Source organism: Rhinatrema bivittatum, chromosome 5 (assembly GCF_901001135.1).
Source record: "Rhinatrema bivittatum chromosome 5, aRhiBiv1.1, whole genome shotgun sequence".
NCBI classification, from domain to species: Eukaryota; Metazoa; Chordata; class Amphibia; order Gymnophiona; family Rhinatrematidae; genus Rhinatrema; species Rhinatrema bivittatum.
In genome coordinates this window covers 110,064,849-110,081,320 of record NC_042619.1, presented here as the reverse complement: position 1 = coordinate 110,081,320, position 16,472 = coordinate 110,064,849, and the positions used below count along the sequence as shown (strand labels likewise).

General features: G+C 39.9%; 1 protein-coding gene across 9 annotated transcripts in view; it reads left to right on the top strand.

Annotated features, from left to right (window-relative positions):
• The window catches only part of SUPT20H (SPT20 homolog, SAGA complex component), a 270,381-nt gene that overhangs the window by 82,939 nt on the left and 170,970 nt on the right, over window positions 1-16,472 (top strand). For all 9 annotated transcript variants that reach the window (XR_003856913.1, XM_029602737.1, XM_029602736.1 and 6 more), the window contains 3 exons: window positions 3,692-3,727; window positions 13,248-13,306; window positions 13,389-13,455. Coding sequence is in view for 8 of the 9 variants with exons in the window: in XM_029602737.1 (XP_029458597.1) it covers window positions 3,692-3,727; window positions 13,248-13,306; window positions 13,389-13,455 (162 nt within the window). In the remaining variant the exon portion in view is untranslated. The remainder of the gene's footprint in view (window positions 1-3,691; window positions 3,728-13,247; window positions 13,307-13,388; window positions 13,456-16,472) is intronic.

Genomic DNA, 16,472 nt, shown 5'->3' with positions numbered 1-16,472 from the left:
GGGTGAGACGGCTCCACGCACTAGACTGCAAGCGAGCCTTGAACTATTATAAGCATAGAGCGCACTCTGAATCTAGAACCTCACAGCTGTTTGTTTCTTTCAGTCTGAATGCCCACAAGTCTGCCAGTCTCCAAGAGCACTCTCCCGACTTGGATTTCGCAGTGCATTCAGTTCTGTTACAATAAAAGATCAGCGACCAGTTTGCCAAATGCCCATCAGGTGAGAGTGTTGGCAGCATCAGTAGCTCACCTATGTGAGGTCCTGATAATGGATATATGCAAGGCTGCAACATGGTCCTTGCTCCATACTTTCACTTCCCGTTACTGCCTTGACCAGCAAGCCGCTGTGGATGCGGTAATGGCAGATCCATATTCCAATCAGAAACCACATAAAGAGGCTGTCTGCTACTTTGGACCAGGTTGAGTGCAGCATGTCATACACAGCCTTGGGAACTGCACCATGTTCCCGCAAGGACCCTTCAGACTGCACTCACAACCTTCAGCTGGGGACTCCCAGACAGCATGGCTAATTCAGCCTGCTTATCTGCGGGGAAAAATGCAAGTTTGCTTACCGTAAATGGTGTTTTCCATAGATAGCAGGATGAATTGGCCATGCTGGCCTGCCCGCCTCCTTGGACAGTCTACATGTCACACTTCGCAGGCACACTTTGGAATAGACTGAGGAGAAAATGGAGCTGCGCAGGAAAGGACGTGCATCTGCACACAGAGCAAAGCTCTGTCTTCTTTGACGAGCTCTGCCTAGCCGCCTGGGAAGGATGTCCCCAGACAGCATGGCTAATTCATCCTATTATCTACGGAAAACTATGTTTACAGTAAGCAAACTTGCTTTTTTCAACATATCTTCTCTGGGGTTTGCTTGGTTGTGTTTCCACCTCCTCTCCATCTGGCTTCTAAAATGGCCTTTGAGGTTTCCAACCACCCTACTCTTAGAAACCCCACCCCCCAGAATCCCATGATTCTGCTAACACCTCGGAACACTGGGATTTGTAGTTTTTGTAGCTTGCCCTCAGGGCTTCTTGGCCATTTATTTTCCATTTTCTCCTCTCTAATAACTCCTCCTCCTCTCCTTCCTCAGAGAAAATGATGGGAAGTATATTCCATCACAATAGGTTAAAAGTTACTAATAGGTTTGCAATTTCATTTTCTAAGTTCTGGTTCAGGTGATTTGTTACTCTTTAGTTTGTCAGTTTGCTTTATTACTTCCAGGTTCATCATTTGTTTCAATTTATTTATTTATTAGCTTTTATATATCGACATTCATGGGTACATCATGCAGGTTTACAATATAACTGAAGGAGGAAATTACAAAAACCAGGGTGGGGGGAAGAGGGAGCAGATAGGAAGAGAGAAGGGGCGAGAGAAGAGAGGGAAAAACAGGAAGAATAGAAAAGGACCAGTACCTAAAAGAAAACAACAGAGGAAACATAATAAGTAGCATTGCAAATTATTTACTCAATTAGGGACAATGTGTAGACTTATCCACTGTGGATAACCTTAAATAAATTTTACACTCCAAACAGTATTATATACAATAATAACAAAGTATTATATACAATAATATACATTATCTTTAACTAGTACATACAGGAGACACTATATATGACATTACAAATTATATATTCAGAAGGCAATTATGTATAGACTAGCAGGATTGCTATAGGGAAAAGTAAGGGTTAAAGGAAAGCGGAGGGGGTAAATAAAAAGGGATATAAATGGTTGCTATAGGGAAAAAGAAGGGTTTGAGGAAAGGGGTAAAGGGGAAATAAGAGTATATAAGGAGGTGCAGCAAATGGGAGACAAAACAGGAAAATTAAAAGGAATAAAGGAGAAAGCTATGAGTATGTTAATGACAAGGGCTCTTTCTCTGAAGGTGTAGAGGGAGCAGGGGGACTACATAGGATCCGAATCAGGGTAGACTATTTTAAAGAGCCATGTTTTAACCCCTGTTTTGAATTTCCGAATGTATGGTTCTAGTCGGAGCTCAAGTGGCATAGTGTTCCAGAGGGAGGGGCCTGCAATGGATAGGGCTCTTTCTCTGGTGGAAGTGTGGTGAGCACATTTAATTGAAGGGGTGTAGAGGGTTCCTGAAAGTGCGGTTCTAATAGGACGATTGGAAGAGCGGAATCGAAGAGCATCCTCAAGCCAGGAATGATTGTGGTTGTGCAGGGAGTTGTGAATAATGGTGAGGGGTTTGTATCTGATGTGGGAGGAGATGGGAAGCCAATGGAGTTCCTTGAGAATACGGGTAATGTGGTCTGCTTTATGTGTATTTGTAAGGATTCTTGCCATAGCATTCTGTAACATTTGCAGGGGTCTAATAGTAGAGTAAGGAAGGCCTAGAAGTAAGGAGTTGCAGTAATCCATTTTTGATAGCATTGTCGCTTGCAGAACTGTACGGAAGTCTTGCGAATGGAGTAGGGGTTTAAGTTTTTTGAGGATATGGAGCTTGAAGAATCCTCCCTTTATGATTGTGTTAATGTGGTTTTTGATGTTTTGTTGATGGTCTAGGGAGACACCGAGATCTCGCACGAAGTAGGGAAAAGCATTTGAGGGGAGGGTGAGGTCACAAGCAGATGGTGGCATGCGGTCAGGGTGATTTGAAATGATGAGGAGTTCACTTTTGGAGGAGTTTAGGGCAAGGTGGAGGTTAGAGAGTAGGGAGTTAATGGAGACGAGGCATGTTTCCCAAAACGTAAGAGATTTGCTGAGGAATTCTTGAATAGGGATGAGGATTTGGACATCGTCTGCATATAAGACCACCATTAAATACTATTTCCATCATGGGTATTTCCCCAACATTCTCCATGGTAAGCACTAAAGCAAAGAATTAATTTAATTTTACTGTTTTGGCCCTGTCTTCCTAAGTACCTCTTTAACCCCCTTGATCTTGTAATGGTCCAGTAAGACTCCATCACAGGCTTCCTACTTCAGATGTATTTGAAAAAGTTTTATTATGATTTTTTGCCTCTATGGCCAGATTCTTTTCAAATTCAGACTCAAAATAAATAGGATTATTCAGCTTTTCTGAGATGTAAAAAGGGCCTCTTGGCTAATGTTTTTCAAATGTAGGATAGGAATAATCTTTTTCTGTAACTTTTTCTAAGTCCTACATTGGGGTGAATTTGAGCCCTTTGGATTTGGCAGCTGGCAGCTTAGCAAACTGTGTACATCTAAACATTGTAGATTCTTGGTTATATGTTGCCAGTTCATTTAAAATTACTACACTCAGGAATAATTTGTTGTAAATTGTTTCAATAAAATGAGGTATGTGACAGTGCTCATATATTTGCCAAAATACTCTTCATAAATTACATCTGTCCATATATTCTCCTAAAGTGGGTAGTAAAATGTAATCTTTTCCAGCTGAGCCTTAATATCTTTATAACTAGCTGCAGCATTATTTGTAGCTATTGATTTAGAACTACATAAATTAATTGCATTTGGGCTTATTTAAAGACGGCTACAGTGCTTGGATTGCTAACCAACAGCAAAACTTGAAGCCCTAATTTTCTCCAGAATCCTTTATTTTTAATGATATTTGGCCAGTTACTTGTGTGGAACAGTCAATGAGCCGTGATCTTTGCTTGTCACAGTTGTGAAATGTTGTATAAAGCAGTCCTATTCCTAAACCCGTTTCATCAATAAAATGTGTTCATTTTTAATTCTTGCAGCAGCATGTTTTGGAATTGGCCCTTGATCGTGCAGAGGTAAGGCAAAGAGCACACTGTTGCACCTTTTGGTACATTTCAACCAATATCTTGTGTATATATTTTCTTCTAAACTATCTACTTTATTGTAAATGTGAATTGGAGATCAAAGTAAATTTCGCAAAAGTCTGTTAGTGAAAACTGATAAATCTGTGATACAGAATTCATCTGCTCACTATTAAACAAACAGAATTCACCTTTGCTTTGTTATTTTCCTGGTTATGGCATAACAATAAATGCAGAAGACTTCTCACTGTCAAGACCAGTGTTTGTCTTTAATAACTGCAGCATTGGTAAAATACAAGGGACTGTCTATACAACTTCCACTGAGTACTAAATTTCAGTTTGTGTTGAATGTTGTGTACTATGTTCTACTCTGGAGCTCTTCCTGCAAGTCAGTCAGCAGTGTGATCTTCTGTTTGTGTGTTCTAATGTAATTTAGTTGAGTTTTCATTCACTGTTTTTATGCCAGAGTGCTGTGGCACAATAAAATCACTGAGCAGAAACATCGCTTTTTATGTAAGAGTTGGAGAAAGGGTCAAGAAATCCAAAATGGATGCATTTTTTTTCAGTCATTGTGGGAAAAGCACTTGGGGATAAGGGTGAAGTTGTGATTGATAAAAGAGGGAGATGGGAAAATTGTAGGGTATTTTAAAAGATTTAAGATAGGGAGGGAAAAGATTGTGAAGTGAGAGAAGATACTAAAAAAAAAAAAAAAAAGGAGTTTGACGTGGATGAAACACTGAATGGGTAATAAATAAATAAAGAAATCAAGTAATAGGGTGGGGAGAGTAGTAAATCAGATGTGCACCAGAGTTTGACAGTAATTGAAGTAAATCAGCAGGAAGGACACCAAACTTTCAATAGAATTTTTTTGAGGAATTGATGATTGCATTGAAATTTGGTATTGGAAGCTAGGTATGATGGAAAGAAGAGAAACTAATCAAAACAAAAAGGGAAAGTATGTAGAGACATGGCTTTGGGAATGCTTTTCAGCATTAGATTTGTAGAAGGGGTGATGGGATTGTTACATTAAATATTGAGTACATGTTATACTTCAGTACATTCCTCCTCCCCCACTTGATGCAACCATTAGGGCAAGGGGGAATGGAGAGGAAGAAAGAAGCTTGAAAGGAGCTTTTGTGTGTGTGTGTGTGTCTGTATGTGGCCTTGAGTAGGACTGCAGTGCTTATGGGAGGTAGCTTAGATGCTGCAGAATGTTGTGTTCCATTCCTAAAGCACCCCCTACCCCCACCTCCAGCAGCATGGCCCTGAGCCAAGCTGAAGCAGTATTTCAGTCGGCTTAGTTACTACAAAGCATTCTTGTGTTAATGCATACTTTTAAAAAGCAAGCAAAGAAGAGTGGGCAACACAGGCACATGAGCAGTGATATAGTTCAGATAGGGTGTATGTGGTGCTGGATGTGAGTATGGTATGAAGACAGTGTTTGAATGTGTCCAAACAGTTGGGTTATGTCCCCCTACCAGCAGATGGAGGCAGAGCACCCAGCTTTCTCTATGGCGTTATCACCACTACATAGAGATGGTGCAGCACAAAGAAACCAGTATCCTCTGCCTCCAGCATATGGTAGGGCAACTGGTGGTGCAGCAGGATTCTTCTGTAGACCTGCCTGGAGGGATTTAGACAGTGGGGTGATCCCGGTCGCCATCTTGAATCTGGTGTGACCTAGGACACACGTGTGCGCGCCTGCCTCCTTCTTAAGCACGTCATGGCGGGAGCCTCGGGGGCGTCCCCTCCGCATGACGTCACTGATCTGGATAGCAGATATACTCTTCCTCTTTCCAGTCTAGGGGCAGGACTCTGTCATTTCAGGGCTCCAAAAAGCCAAAATATGACCTGTCTAGCCCCCATGGCCTAAAAGGTGTGAACAGTTGTCTCCATATTCCACACTTCAAAATGGAAAGTCTGTGCTCCATTATGGTAGCAGTCGGAGAGGCGAGTTTCTATCCTTGCTGGATCTGTCAGAAGCATATTTTCACATTCCTGTCAGGTCAGAGGATCAAAAATATCTCCAATTTTGTATTCTACAGAGGCATTTTCCATTCCAAACACGTCCTTTCAGTCTGGCTATTGCTCCACGAACATTTACCAAAGTCATGGTAGTTGTGGTATCCTTCTTGAGGAGTCGGGGCATCATGATCCATCCTTATTTGGATGATTGACTAATCAGGGCTAAATCTTATCAAGAAGGGCTCCATACATCTGATGGAATGGTTCAGGTCTTAGAGTTGGGCTGGATAGTCAATTTTGCAAAAAACAAACTTCTTACTCAGACCTTAGATTATCTGAGTACCAGATTCAACACAGAAGTATGTCAAGTTTATCTGACATCCGAAAGAGTATCCAAAATCATGCATCAAATCCAGAAGCTCTCCACTCAAACAGTCCCAACCTCTTGGGACTATCTTCAGCTTCTAAGCTCAATGGCAGCCACACTGGAATTAGTGCTTTGGTCCTGGGCCCACATGAGCCTACTTCAAAGCTCATGCCTGTTTCATTAGTCTCCCTACTCTCAGGAGTATGAGTGTCACCTCCCTTTACTCAAGCTGTTGAAGGCCAGTCTTCTTTGGTGAGCAAACCCATGAAATTTTTTAAGGGGTGTGAGTCTAGATCCTATCCTCAGGAGAGGCTGCTTAGTCCATCATCATATTGGAAACTGGCAATAAGGCTGGCCCTTTATCAGTTTCTTCCTTGGATAAAGGGAAAAGCAGTCAGGGTACTCTTCGACAATGTGGTGTACGTAGATAGGGAGGCATCTGAAGTCTCTGGTTTCAGAAGAGACAAACATACTGTTCCTTTGGGCAGAGGAAATTCTCCTGCTCTTGTCGGCAGCTCATATTGCAGGCCAGAGGAATGTTCAGGTCGATTTTATAAGCAGAAATATCCTAAATCCAAGTGAATGGGAACTTAGGATACATTTCAAAAGATCATGCTTTGATGGAGTTTGCCTCACATGGATCTGATGGCAACTTGCAGGAATACCAGGGTTCCTCAGTTTTTCAGCAGGTGCAGATGAGATAGATGTCTTGGTGCAGTGGAATTGCTATATGTGTTCCCACCTTGGCTATTGATAGGCAGGATTTTGCAAAGGATAGAATCAGAGAAGAGTCATGTGGCCTGGAGGCCTTTGCAAATCTCCATGGAGGATCCACCTTCATTTTATCTTCATTTTATCTCACGGCTTGGCTCTTGAAATGTCACAGCTGAGAAAGAAGGGCTACTCTTCTTTAGTAATTTCTACTCTTTTGAAAGCTTGTAAGTCTTTTATTTCCTTCTGTTAGGATCTGGCACATCTTTGAAGCTTTCTGTAAGGAAGGTGCAATCTCTCCTTGGTGTGCTGATATCCCTTCCATTTTAGCTCTCCTTCAAAATGGTCTAGATAAGGGCTTACTTAGCTTTAAATTCTTTGAAGGTTCAAGTAGCTGTCATCTCTTGTTTCAGGGGTAGAGTTCAGAGAATCTTGGTAGCATTTCATTCGGATGTGTCTCATTTTTTTTTTCAAGGAGTGAAAAGGCTTCAGCCACCATTTAGACCAATGGTTCCTCAGTGGGATTTCTGAAAGCTCTAATGTTGTCTCCATTTGAACTCTTGCAACATTCCTTGATTAAGGGCTTATCTGAGGATGGCTTTTCTAGTATCTATCTGTTCCGCCCACCATATTTCTGAAATTCAGGCTCTTTCCTATAGAGATCCATTTTTGGTATTTGCATCAGATTCAGTACGTCTATGTACTGTACATTTTTTTCTTCCGAAGGTTGCATTGATGGCCCATTTCAACCAGTCTATTTCTCCTCCAGCCTTTTCTAAGGAGGAATGTTGGGACAACAAAACGTTTTTGAAATTACTGGATGTCCACTGAGCTGTCCTTAAGTATGTGGAGGTCACAAATCCTTTCCACAGGACAGATAAACTATTTGTACTTTTTGGAGACCCACATAAGGATGAAGCGGCTTTTAAACCTTCTCTAGCACAGTGGATCAAGGAAATGATTTTTCAGGATATCTGCTCAAAGGATGTCAGGCACCAGAGATTATTCAAGCTCATTCTACCAGATCCTAATCTTCCTGGCAGAGGTGGTTGCAATTGCGCCATGGACATTTGAAAGGTGACGAGGTGGTTGTCACTGTATTCATTTTCCAATTATTACAGGTTGAATGTAATGCTGATGTTCTTAGAGAGGCCCTTGCTTCCTTCCTTCCAGAGTAGATAGGCTTTGGTACTTCCCATCTGTCTAGGCTGGTGAAGCAGAATGAAATGGAAAGAGAAATTTTATTACCTCTTACGTTTCTTTCCACGAATCCTGCCACACCATTCCAGGAGCCTCCTGAGAAGTTGGGCCATAATAGGAGGGAAGAGATTATGGCTCCTGCATCTGCTTTGTACATATTCTTTATGGAGAATATTTATTCATCTGCATGGTTGTTCTTCTTTTTTTTTTTTTATTTTATCTTTATGCATTTTAAGAATTTGACAAGATTACATCTTGAAAGAAAATACAGAGATAACAGATTTATACTCAAAAACAATTACCGATCCAGGAAATACTATCTTACTTATCACTGTATAAAGTCCTCAACTATTGCGGGGACAGAGTATACTCAACTTAAGGAAATGTAGAAAATAATTATTTTATTACAATAATATAGGACAATATGCTCGATGGATACAGAGACTAAATAACTATGAGGAACTTGAAGCAACTATACTTGGTGAGGCTGGTGTCACCGCATTCTTCCCTATTAGAAACTGCGTCAATTGGGGGGATCAAAGAAAATATAAGTATTATTATTATACTTTATTATACATTTACATGGGAACTTTAAGTAATAAGCCCCCCCCCAATTTGTAAGACCTGAGGCCTTAATAACAGGAAAGCCTTCCTCCTTTTTTGTGTCTCCCGCGAGACATCCGGAAAGACTCTAATATTGCAATGAAGAAATATTTTAGTCCTATGAGGAAGACCTAATCAAAGTAACCATTCCTTATCATGTTCCAATGCAAGCATCACTATCAACGTGGCTGGTATTGCCAGATCTGAATCTGAAGTCTCCAAAATATTTGAGATATCCAATGATTGGTTCTGTATAGGCTCAGATGGTAATGCCCCTTCCGATTGTTCCTGTAGTCTTCTAGATTTAGGTAAATAAAAAACCTTGGTAATCGGTGGTATGGCATTTTCATCTATTTGTAAAACTTCCAGTAAGTATCTCTTAAACATGTCTCTAGGAGAGATTAAAGGAACCTGAGGGAAATGTATATACCTCAGATTCCTATTTTTAATTGAATTCTCCACTTTCATTGCCATACTAGTTCTTTCCTTTATCATCGCTGAATGTACTATTTATATTCCAGATATTTGTTGTCTATTCATCGCAATTTGATGTTCCAGCTCTGTAGTAGTATTACTTAATACTTTCATATTTTCTTCCAGCTGGTTAACTTTAACATTAATGGGATTAACTTGTTGTAAAATAGAAGTTCTCATTTCTACTATAGTTTCCCAAATAGTCTCCAAAGTAAATTCTGAAGGTCTTACCACTGGTGGTATGCTCATAATAGGGGTTTCTGCAACAGCTCCAGCCTGTCTTTCCAAAACTGATTCTCTTTCAACATCGGTCTGCTCACCGATATTCCCTGGAGCGTCTGCCGAGGCCGTTGCTCCTCCGAACCCTACTGGGCTCTGCCCTTCGACGCCTTGGTCTGACAGCGTTTCCCTCGGCCTTGTAGCAACTCTCTCCTCTGCAGGATTTACTGGTGGCGTTCCTTCGGCGGGGCTAAAGGGTGACATAGAGCCTGAGAGAGAGGGGAGCTCAACTTCTCCTCCACAACTCTCCAGCGGCTGTGTTCCTTCCGCTTGCGCGTCTCTGCACACGATGTGGACATCCATAGGGCTGGAGATTGGCGTCGACGCGGAGGAGACGCAGGGTTAGGCTCTCCCCGCGGTTTACGCTTTCTCCCCATAGCAAGAAAATTAATCGGCAAGTAAAAATTATTTGGCTCAGGAGCTGAAAACAGTGTGCTGCTCTACCGGGCAGCCATCTTGACTCCGCCCCCCTCAAGTCTGCATGGTTCTTCTTCTAATGCCTTCCATTTTCCTTTTTTTTTTTTTTTTTTATAACAAACTTGTTCCTTCTTTGTTTCTGAGGTTGAGACAGGTATTGTGTTATTAGAGAGTAGGATTAAATGGTCTGTTTTCACAGTGGGAAAAGGTAAACAGTGGAATGCCTCAGGGACAGTGCCTTTTAATATATTTATAAATGATCTGGAAAGGGGTACGGTGAGTAAGGTGATCAAATTTGAGATGACACAAAATTATACGGACTAGTTAAATCTCAAGCGGATTGTGATAAACTACAGGAGGACCTTGTGAGGCTGGAAGATTGGGCATCAAAATGGAAAATGAAATTTAATGTGGACAAGTGCAAGGTGATGCATATAGGGAAAAATAACCCTTGCTATAGTTGCATGATTTTAGGTTCCATATTAGGAGATACCACCCAGGAAGGAGATCTAGGCATCATAGATTATTTACTCACTCAGACAATAGAAGGACTAAGGGCACTCCATGAAGTTAGCAAGTAGCTCATTTAAAACAAATTGGGGAAAATTATTTTTCACTCCATGCATAGTTAAGCTTTGGAATTCATTGCATAGAGGATGTGGTTACAGCAGTTAGGGTAACTGGGTTTAAAAAAGCTTTGGATAAGTTCCTAGAGGAGAAGTCTATAAACTGCTATTAATCAATAATGAATAGTAGCTTGGGATGTATTTATTGTTTGGGTACTTGCCAGGTACTTGTGACTTGGATTGGCCACTGTTGGATACAGAATGCTGGGCTTGATGGACCCTTGGTCTTGACCCAGTGTGGCAAGTTCTTATGTTCTTAGGATCTCTTCCAGTTTTTGAACTGTTGACATTTTGAAGTATTATATCATGTGGGTGTTCTGCTTAGTGCTTTTTAATGGTTTTCTCTGTGCTGCATCACATCTATGTAGTGGTAATGATATCATGGAGAAAGCTGTGTACTCTGCCTCCATCTGCTGGTAAGGGGACATAATTCACCTGTCTGGGCTGATGTGGTAGGATTTATGGAAAGAAAATTAACAGGTAATAACATTTCTCCTTCTCTTCTACCAAAACAAATTTGGTGAATTTGTCTCTTCTTCGGAGAGTTATTTTGCCTTCAGACGAACAGAAGAATTTACTTAATTCTTGCCAAGATTCCATATTTGGAAAGCATAAAAACATATACCAGGAAGAGGTCAGAGATTAGAGTAATGATAAGATAAAATAGAAGAAAATAAGAGCAGGGAAAGAAAATTACTACTTTTGTATGTAAATTTTCTGTGAGAGGATGTAAAAGTATTAAGAAAATTTGGGTTCCAAACAAAATTTTTAGGAGCCTGGAAGTTTTTTTTTATTTTGCCTTTTTTGTTCCTTTTTTAGTCATTTAATTTTTGCTATTTTCCCTATCTTTTTTTCCCCCTTTCCCCAGCCTCTTTCTTCCCACCTCCTGCTCTTTTCAGCCTCTCTTCATGCTCCCCATCCTCTTTCCTCCCTCCAGCTTCTCCTTTTATGCAGCCTGGCAACAGGAGGCAGCCCTGAGCTACGGTGATGCTTCTTAGCCCCGAGTGACCTGACACTCAAGATTTTTAATCACCCCTGGTATATGACGACATAATGATATGATGACTGCATAAGCACGATGTTCAGGGGGAACTAGACATGAACAAGGCCTGTTTTTTTCCCTATTGCAATCATAAAGATGTAATTCTGATTTTCTAGTTGAGTTCCCAAAGAAATCCAGGACTATATCACCATCTGGGCAGGGGAGTAAAGCCAGGACTGACTCAGCTTATCCTCCTGTGCATAGAACTATCTGGTCACCCTAGATAAGGACAGAATTGGGGGAAGGGTAATGAAGGAAAATGAAGATAGGTTTTTATGTGTTGTTAGCATAGAGAAGGTAGAAGAAACTGAAAAACTTAAGGCAATTCATTTTAATGTTTTCATTTATTATTATGATGTTTATTATGTATGTGATGATTGTAATCCACACTGGACTGTTTGGATTTGTGGAACATAAGACATTTTAAAGAAAGAATTAAATAAAACCACACAGATTAGAAGTGCAGAGAGAAGAGGTAGTGTGTGGGGTACCAGGTCTTGTGGGCAGTGACTGAGAGCAGGTATAAAATAGATTTTTTGTTGAATCCTTTAATGATCTGTAAGAAAAGTAAGAGCAGAAGCGAGTCTGCACCTAAGGAGGGTAATTTTATAACTCCCCGAATAGTGGTAAAGTCTGCATATACATTGACACGTAGACTTTACCAAGGATTTTTAAAGCAAACTCGTGTGCATAAGTTTGCTTTGAATATTTGCAGGTTAAGTGGCATGTAAGTGATGCCTCCTCTTCAGAGTGTATAACTTATATAAATGCACTTTCGGGCATGCATTTTAAAATCAAAAACTATGTGCACAAGTGCTAAATCTGCCCCAGCTCCACCCCTCTGAATCACCTGTGCTCAGTTTGTATTAAAATATTCATGAAATCAGGTTGCACACATTTTTACACTAACAGAGCTGTGACTGATTTTGTAACGATGGATTTGAAAATTACCCTAAAAAGTAGAGTTTAATCTGAGCTCAACAGATCTGACTTTCTGAAGAACATGGACACTGGGAATGTGTTCTTGTAAATCCCTGGTTGTTCTGATGCCCTGTGATTTAAAAACCTGTATTTTGGCTTAGAATTTTCAAACATTTTAATTTAAAAAATTGTTCAGAATGAATTTCCCCTAATTTTTCAGGAGCTTTCAATTACAGCATATTAAGAATAATCCTATAGCTGGGAAACACTGGCAAAATGGAATCTGGCTCTGATAAACAGCTTAGTCTAAACTAAAGCCTTGAATATTTTCTGTAACCCAGCTGGTACATTTGCCTGTATGCTCTTATCCTTATGGTATGCTGAAGTGGAGCACGACCAGGCAGCAAAGGATTTGCATAAATACAGCACTCATGCCTAAGCACAACAACAATTGGACCTGATTGACTAAGCCTTTTGACCCATTCTGTGCCTTTGGGGGAAAAAAAGCTTAGTAAGTCAGGCACTTTATGCAGATTTTGGATATTGAGACTATCCAGTCAGCTAACAGGTATTTGCCATAGTGTTCAGGCCTTGGCTGCTGATTGCACAGCATGATGCACTGCTTTGTCATGCTGCACTTTGGAAACCCAAGAGACAAAAGCTGCATCTTCAGAGAGTAAAAACAATCATTCAGAATCTGCCTTTTATACATTCCCACGGGAATCTTCACTAAGTGATAATGGCTGACTGACAAAATGTTACCTGGGAAAAAACAAGATTGGTTATGAGATTTAAAATCTCAGAAGCTGAACTGGTGATGGTAGCATGCATGCAGTTCTGAAAAGTCCTTCCATTCAAGTCTATAAATAAATCTGTATTAAGACTTCCTATTTTACTTTTCTTTTGCAGTATGTCATTGAAAGTGCTCGTCAGAGACCTCCCAAGCGGAAACATTCATCTGGTGGGAGGTAATAGGCACGTAAACATTTAATATTTTATGCCAGTCATGGTTAGTCCTGCACCTTTAACAAAAATGTTCTCATCTTCCAGGAAATCTGTTTTTCAAAAGTTGTATGACTTATACATAGAAGAATGTGAGAAAGAGCCTGAAATAAAGGTAAATAAAAATATCCTTTATTTCATTTATTTGTGGAGCCATAGCAGGGTTCTGACAAGAAGTTTTAAGGTCAAAGGGTTACCTTATTACTAAAGGTTCACGCAAGAAAATTTTGCTCAATCATTCTCATTACATCTTTTTTTCCTGTTGTCTCTGAAGGGGTCCTTCATTCTTCTTCACACATTTCCTCCTCCTGTTTCTCGAAGAGTTGTTTTTAAATATGATCTTTGAAGCTCCCCCAGCAGATTGTTATCAGGGTACCTGTAATGTACAGTTGAATCTAGGTCTTAGACCAACTTAAGCAAATATACCTCACTGAGTATTCGTTGTGGGTAACCTGAAAACCAGACTTGTTTGGGGTGTCTCAGGCCAGATTTGGGAAGCGCCATCCTAGGGTTAGGAGGGAAGGCTTTTGGCTGGCCTGTAGTGGGGAGCCTGCTCTTGTGCATTGTGGCCTATGAAAGGAGAGCAGAAGTGTCCACCACAGGGGATCAGAGACAATAGATGAAGTAGGTGAATCCTTGCTTCAACCAGGCAGCGGGCCTTGCTTGGGGCATCGTGTGTTCTAGATTGAAAGGGTATATCTGCAGCACAAAGTGCATTACTTAAGAGGTAGATATTTACAGATATCAAGGGCGCAACGTGTTTGAGGGTAGTGTAGAGGAACAAGAAGTGAAAGAAAGAAATACTCAACAAATGATTTCAGAAAAATGTATACTTGCAAGTTAAATAAATCATAGGAAAATACAGTCCCATTTATGTCTTCAAACTGTAGTTCAAGAATGATCTCATTTTGATAGTTTAACTTTTGGAAGTTTTCCACTAGGAGAGAATTGTAACAAATATTCAGTTGGCATCTAAGTTTTCTAGGTTTTGTAGAGTAACTGACTGATCATTATATTTTCCACCTTATAGGGATGTATATCTAGATACCTTTTCAGGCTAGGAGGTATATGTGTATGTGCATTTCTTACTGAAGATATGTGTAGTAAATACAAAAGCATGCATTTATAGTTTGATGCACATTGCTTTTTCAGCAATTAACCCTTTGGAATACAAGCGCTTAGAGAAATGCCATAGCATCTTATACAAACTCTCAATGGATAAATCAGTTGTCAGGCACCCAAAGGGTTAACTTTAAGTATTGCTATTTCCCCTTAACACATACTTAGTATAACATTAATATAGGTTGGTGTTCTTTTTTACCTCAAAGACTGAGTTATCAAACGTGATTGGTTAATTAGAGATGCACATCTGATTATAAGAACATAAAATATGTCGTGTTGGGTCAGATTAAGGTCTATTGAGCCAAGCATCTTGTATTCAACAGGGGCCAGTTCGAGTCATAAGTACCCAGTAGATCCTTTTTCTTGTTTCATTTTGTAAGTTTCCCTGGCTAATAATTATTTATGGACTTTTTCTCCAGGAATTTGTCCAAACCTCTTTTAAACCCTGCTATGTCAATTGCTTTAACCATGTCCTCTGGCAACAAATTCCATAGCTTGATTGTGTGCTGAGGTAAAAAAAATAAAAATACTTTCTATGATTAGTTTTAAATCTGCTAGTTTTTGCTTTCATGGAGTATCCCCTTCTTTTATTTGAAAGACTCCACTCATGATATTATGAACTTCTATCGTATCCCTTCTGTCGTCTCTTTTCCAAGCCGAAGAGTTCTAACCTGTCTAGTCTTTTTCATAAGGGTGGTATTTCATCCCCTTTATCAATTTTGTTGCCCTTCTGTATAATTTTCTATGTCTTTCTTGAGATGGGGCAACTGGGATTACATACAATACTCATGTGAGGTTGCAAATAATTCCTAATATCCTTTTTGATTTTTGTGACCATTACTACACACTAAGATGAAGATTTCAAAGTATTGTCCACAAGGATTCCGATGTCCTTTTCTGGATGGTGATTTAATTTTTAGTTCAAATATTTGTATTAAAGAAACAAATAATAACAGCAAAACAGAACCAACATAATGGCATACAGAACAGAATACAAGTCTTCGGGTAACATGGGAGACATATTGCTGCATTGGAGCCCAAACCTTACAGGACCATTTCAGATATCTTATACGTTCAACTGCTTTCCCTTCATGTTTGTAAAATTGTGTCGCCATGTTCCACCACATTTTCATATGTAGCATTAACAAGTGCAAAGCACAGAAAGTAAAAAAAAAATCAAATAACGCATTCCCCCATTTAGAGAGGGATTGAGTCAAGGCTATGGATTTCCAAATTATGGGCCAGATTTTCAAAGGGGTGCAGCAATGATACCTGAACTGTGAGCAAACATTTGAAAGCCTGGAGAGAGTCTAGTGCAGTTTGCCTTTTTTTATTCAATCTTGCAGTGTAGCTAATAATGGACCTGCTCAAAAATAGTTGGTGATTTCTAATACAGAACCCAGTATTGTGTACTTGTAGTTGGGATTATTTATAGTTATTCACTTTACAATTATCCGTGTTAAATTTTGGCTGCTATTTAGATGCCCAGTCTCCTAGTCTTGCAAGGTCCTTTTGCAATTCCTCACATTCGACCACTGCAAATTTGATCACCTCAGTTCTCCCTTTTTAAAATCATTAATTAATACATTAAACAGCCCAGGTCCCAGTAAAGATCCCTGAGGCACTCTATTCATCTTTGTCCATTTGGAAAACTGACCATTTTGTCCTATGTTCTGTTTTTTTGTCTTTTAAAGTTACTTATAAGTTTACTGAAAATAGATCTGTTATTTATTGGAAAATATATTGTAGATCCGTCCAATAATCTCCGAAGACGGTTCAAGAATGAGATAAATGGTGAGCACTTGCAAGTTTATCAGCATAGCTCATCAAAGGCATTTCAGTACTGACCCTCCACAGCCCTGTATGCTAGAGCTACTATCTCTATCTCCAAGTTAAGCTTGGCAAAGACTTTATTGTAATATTCAGCCTTTTCTTTGGGATATGGATAAACGTTCTCAGGAGAGACTAGCTGGACTGAGTTCACTCAGCTTGTTGTAGTGATCTAATCCA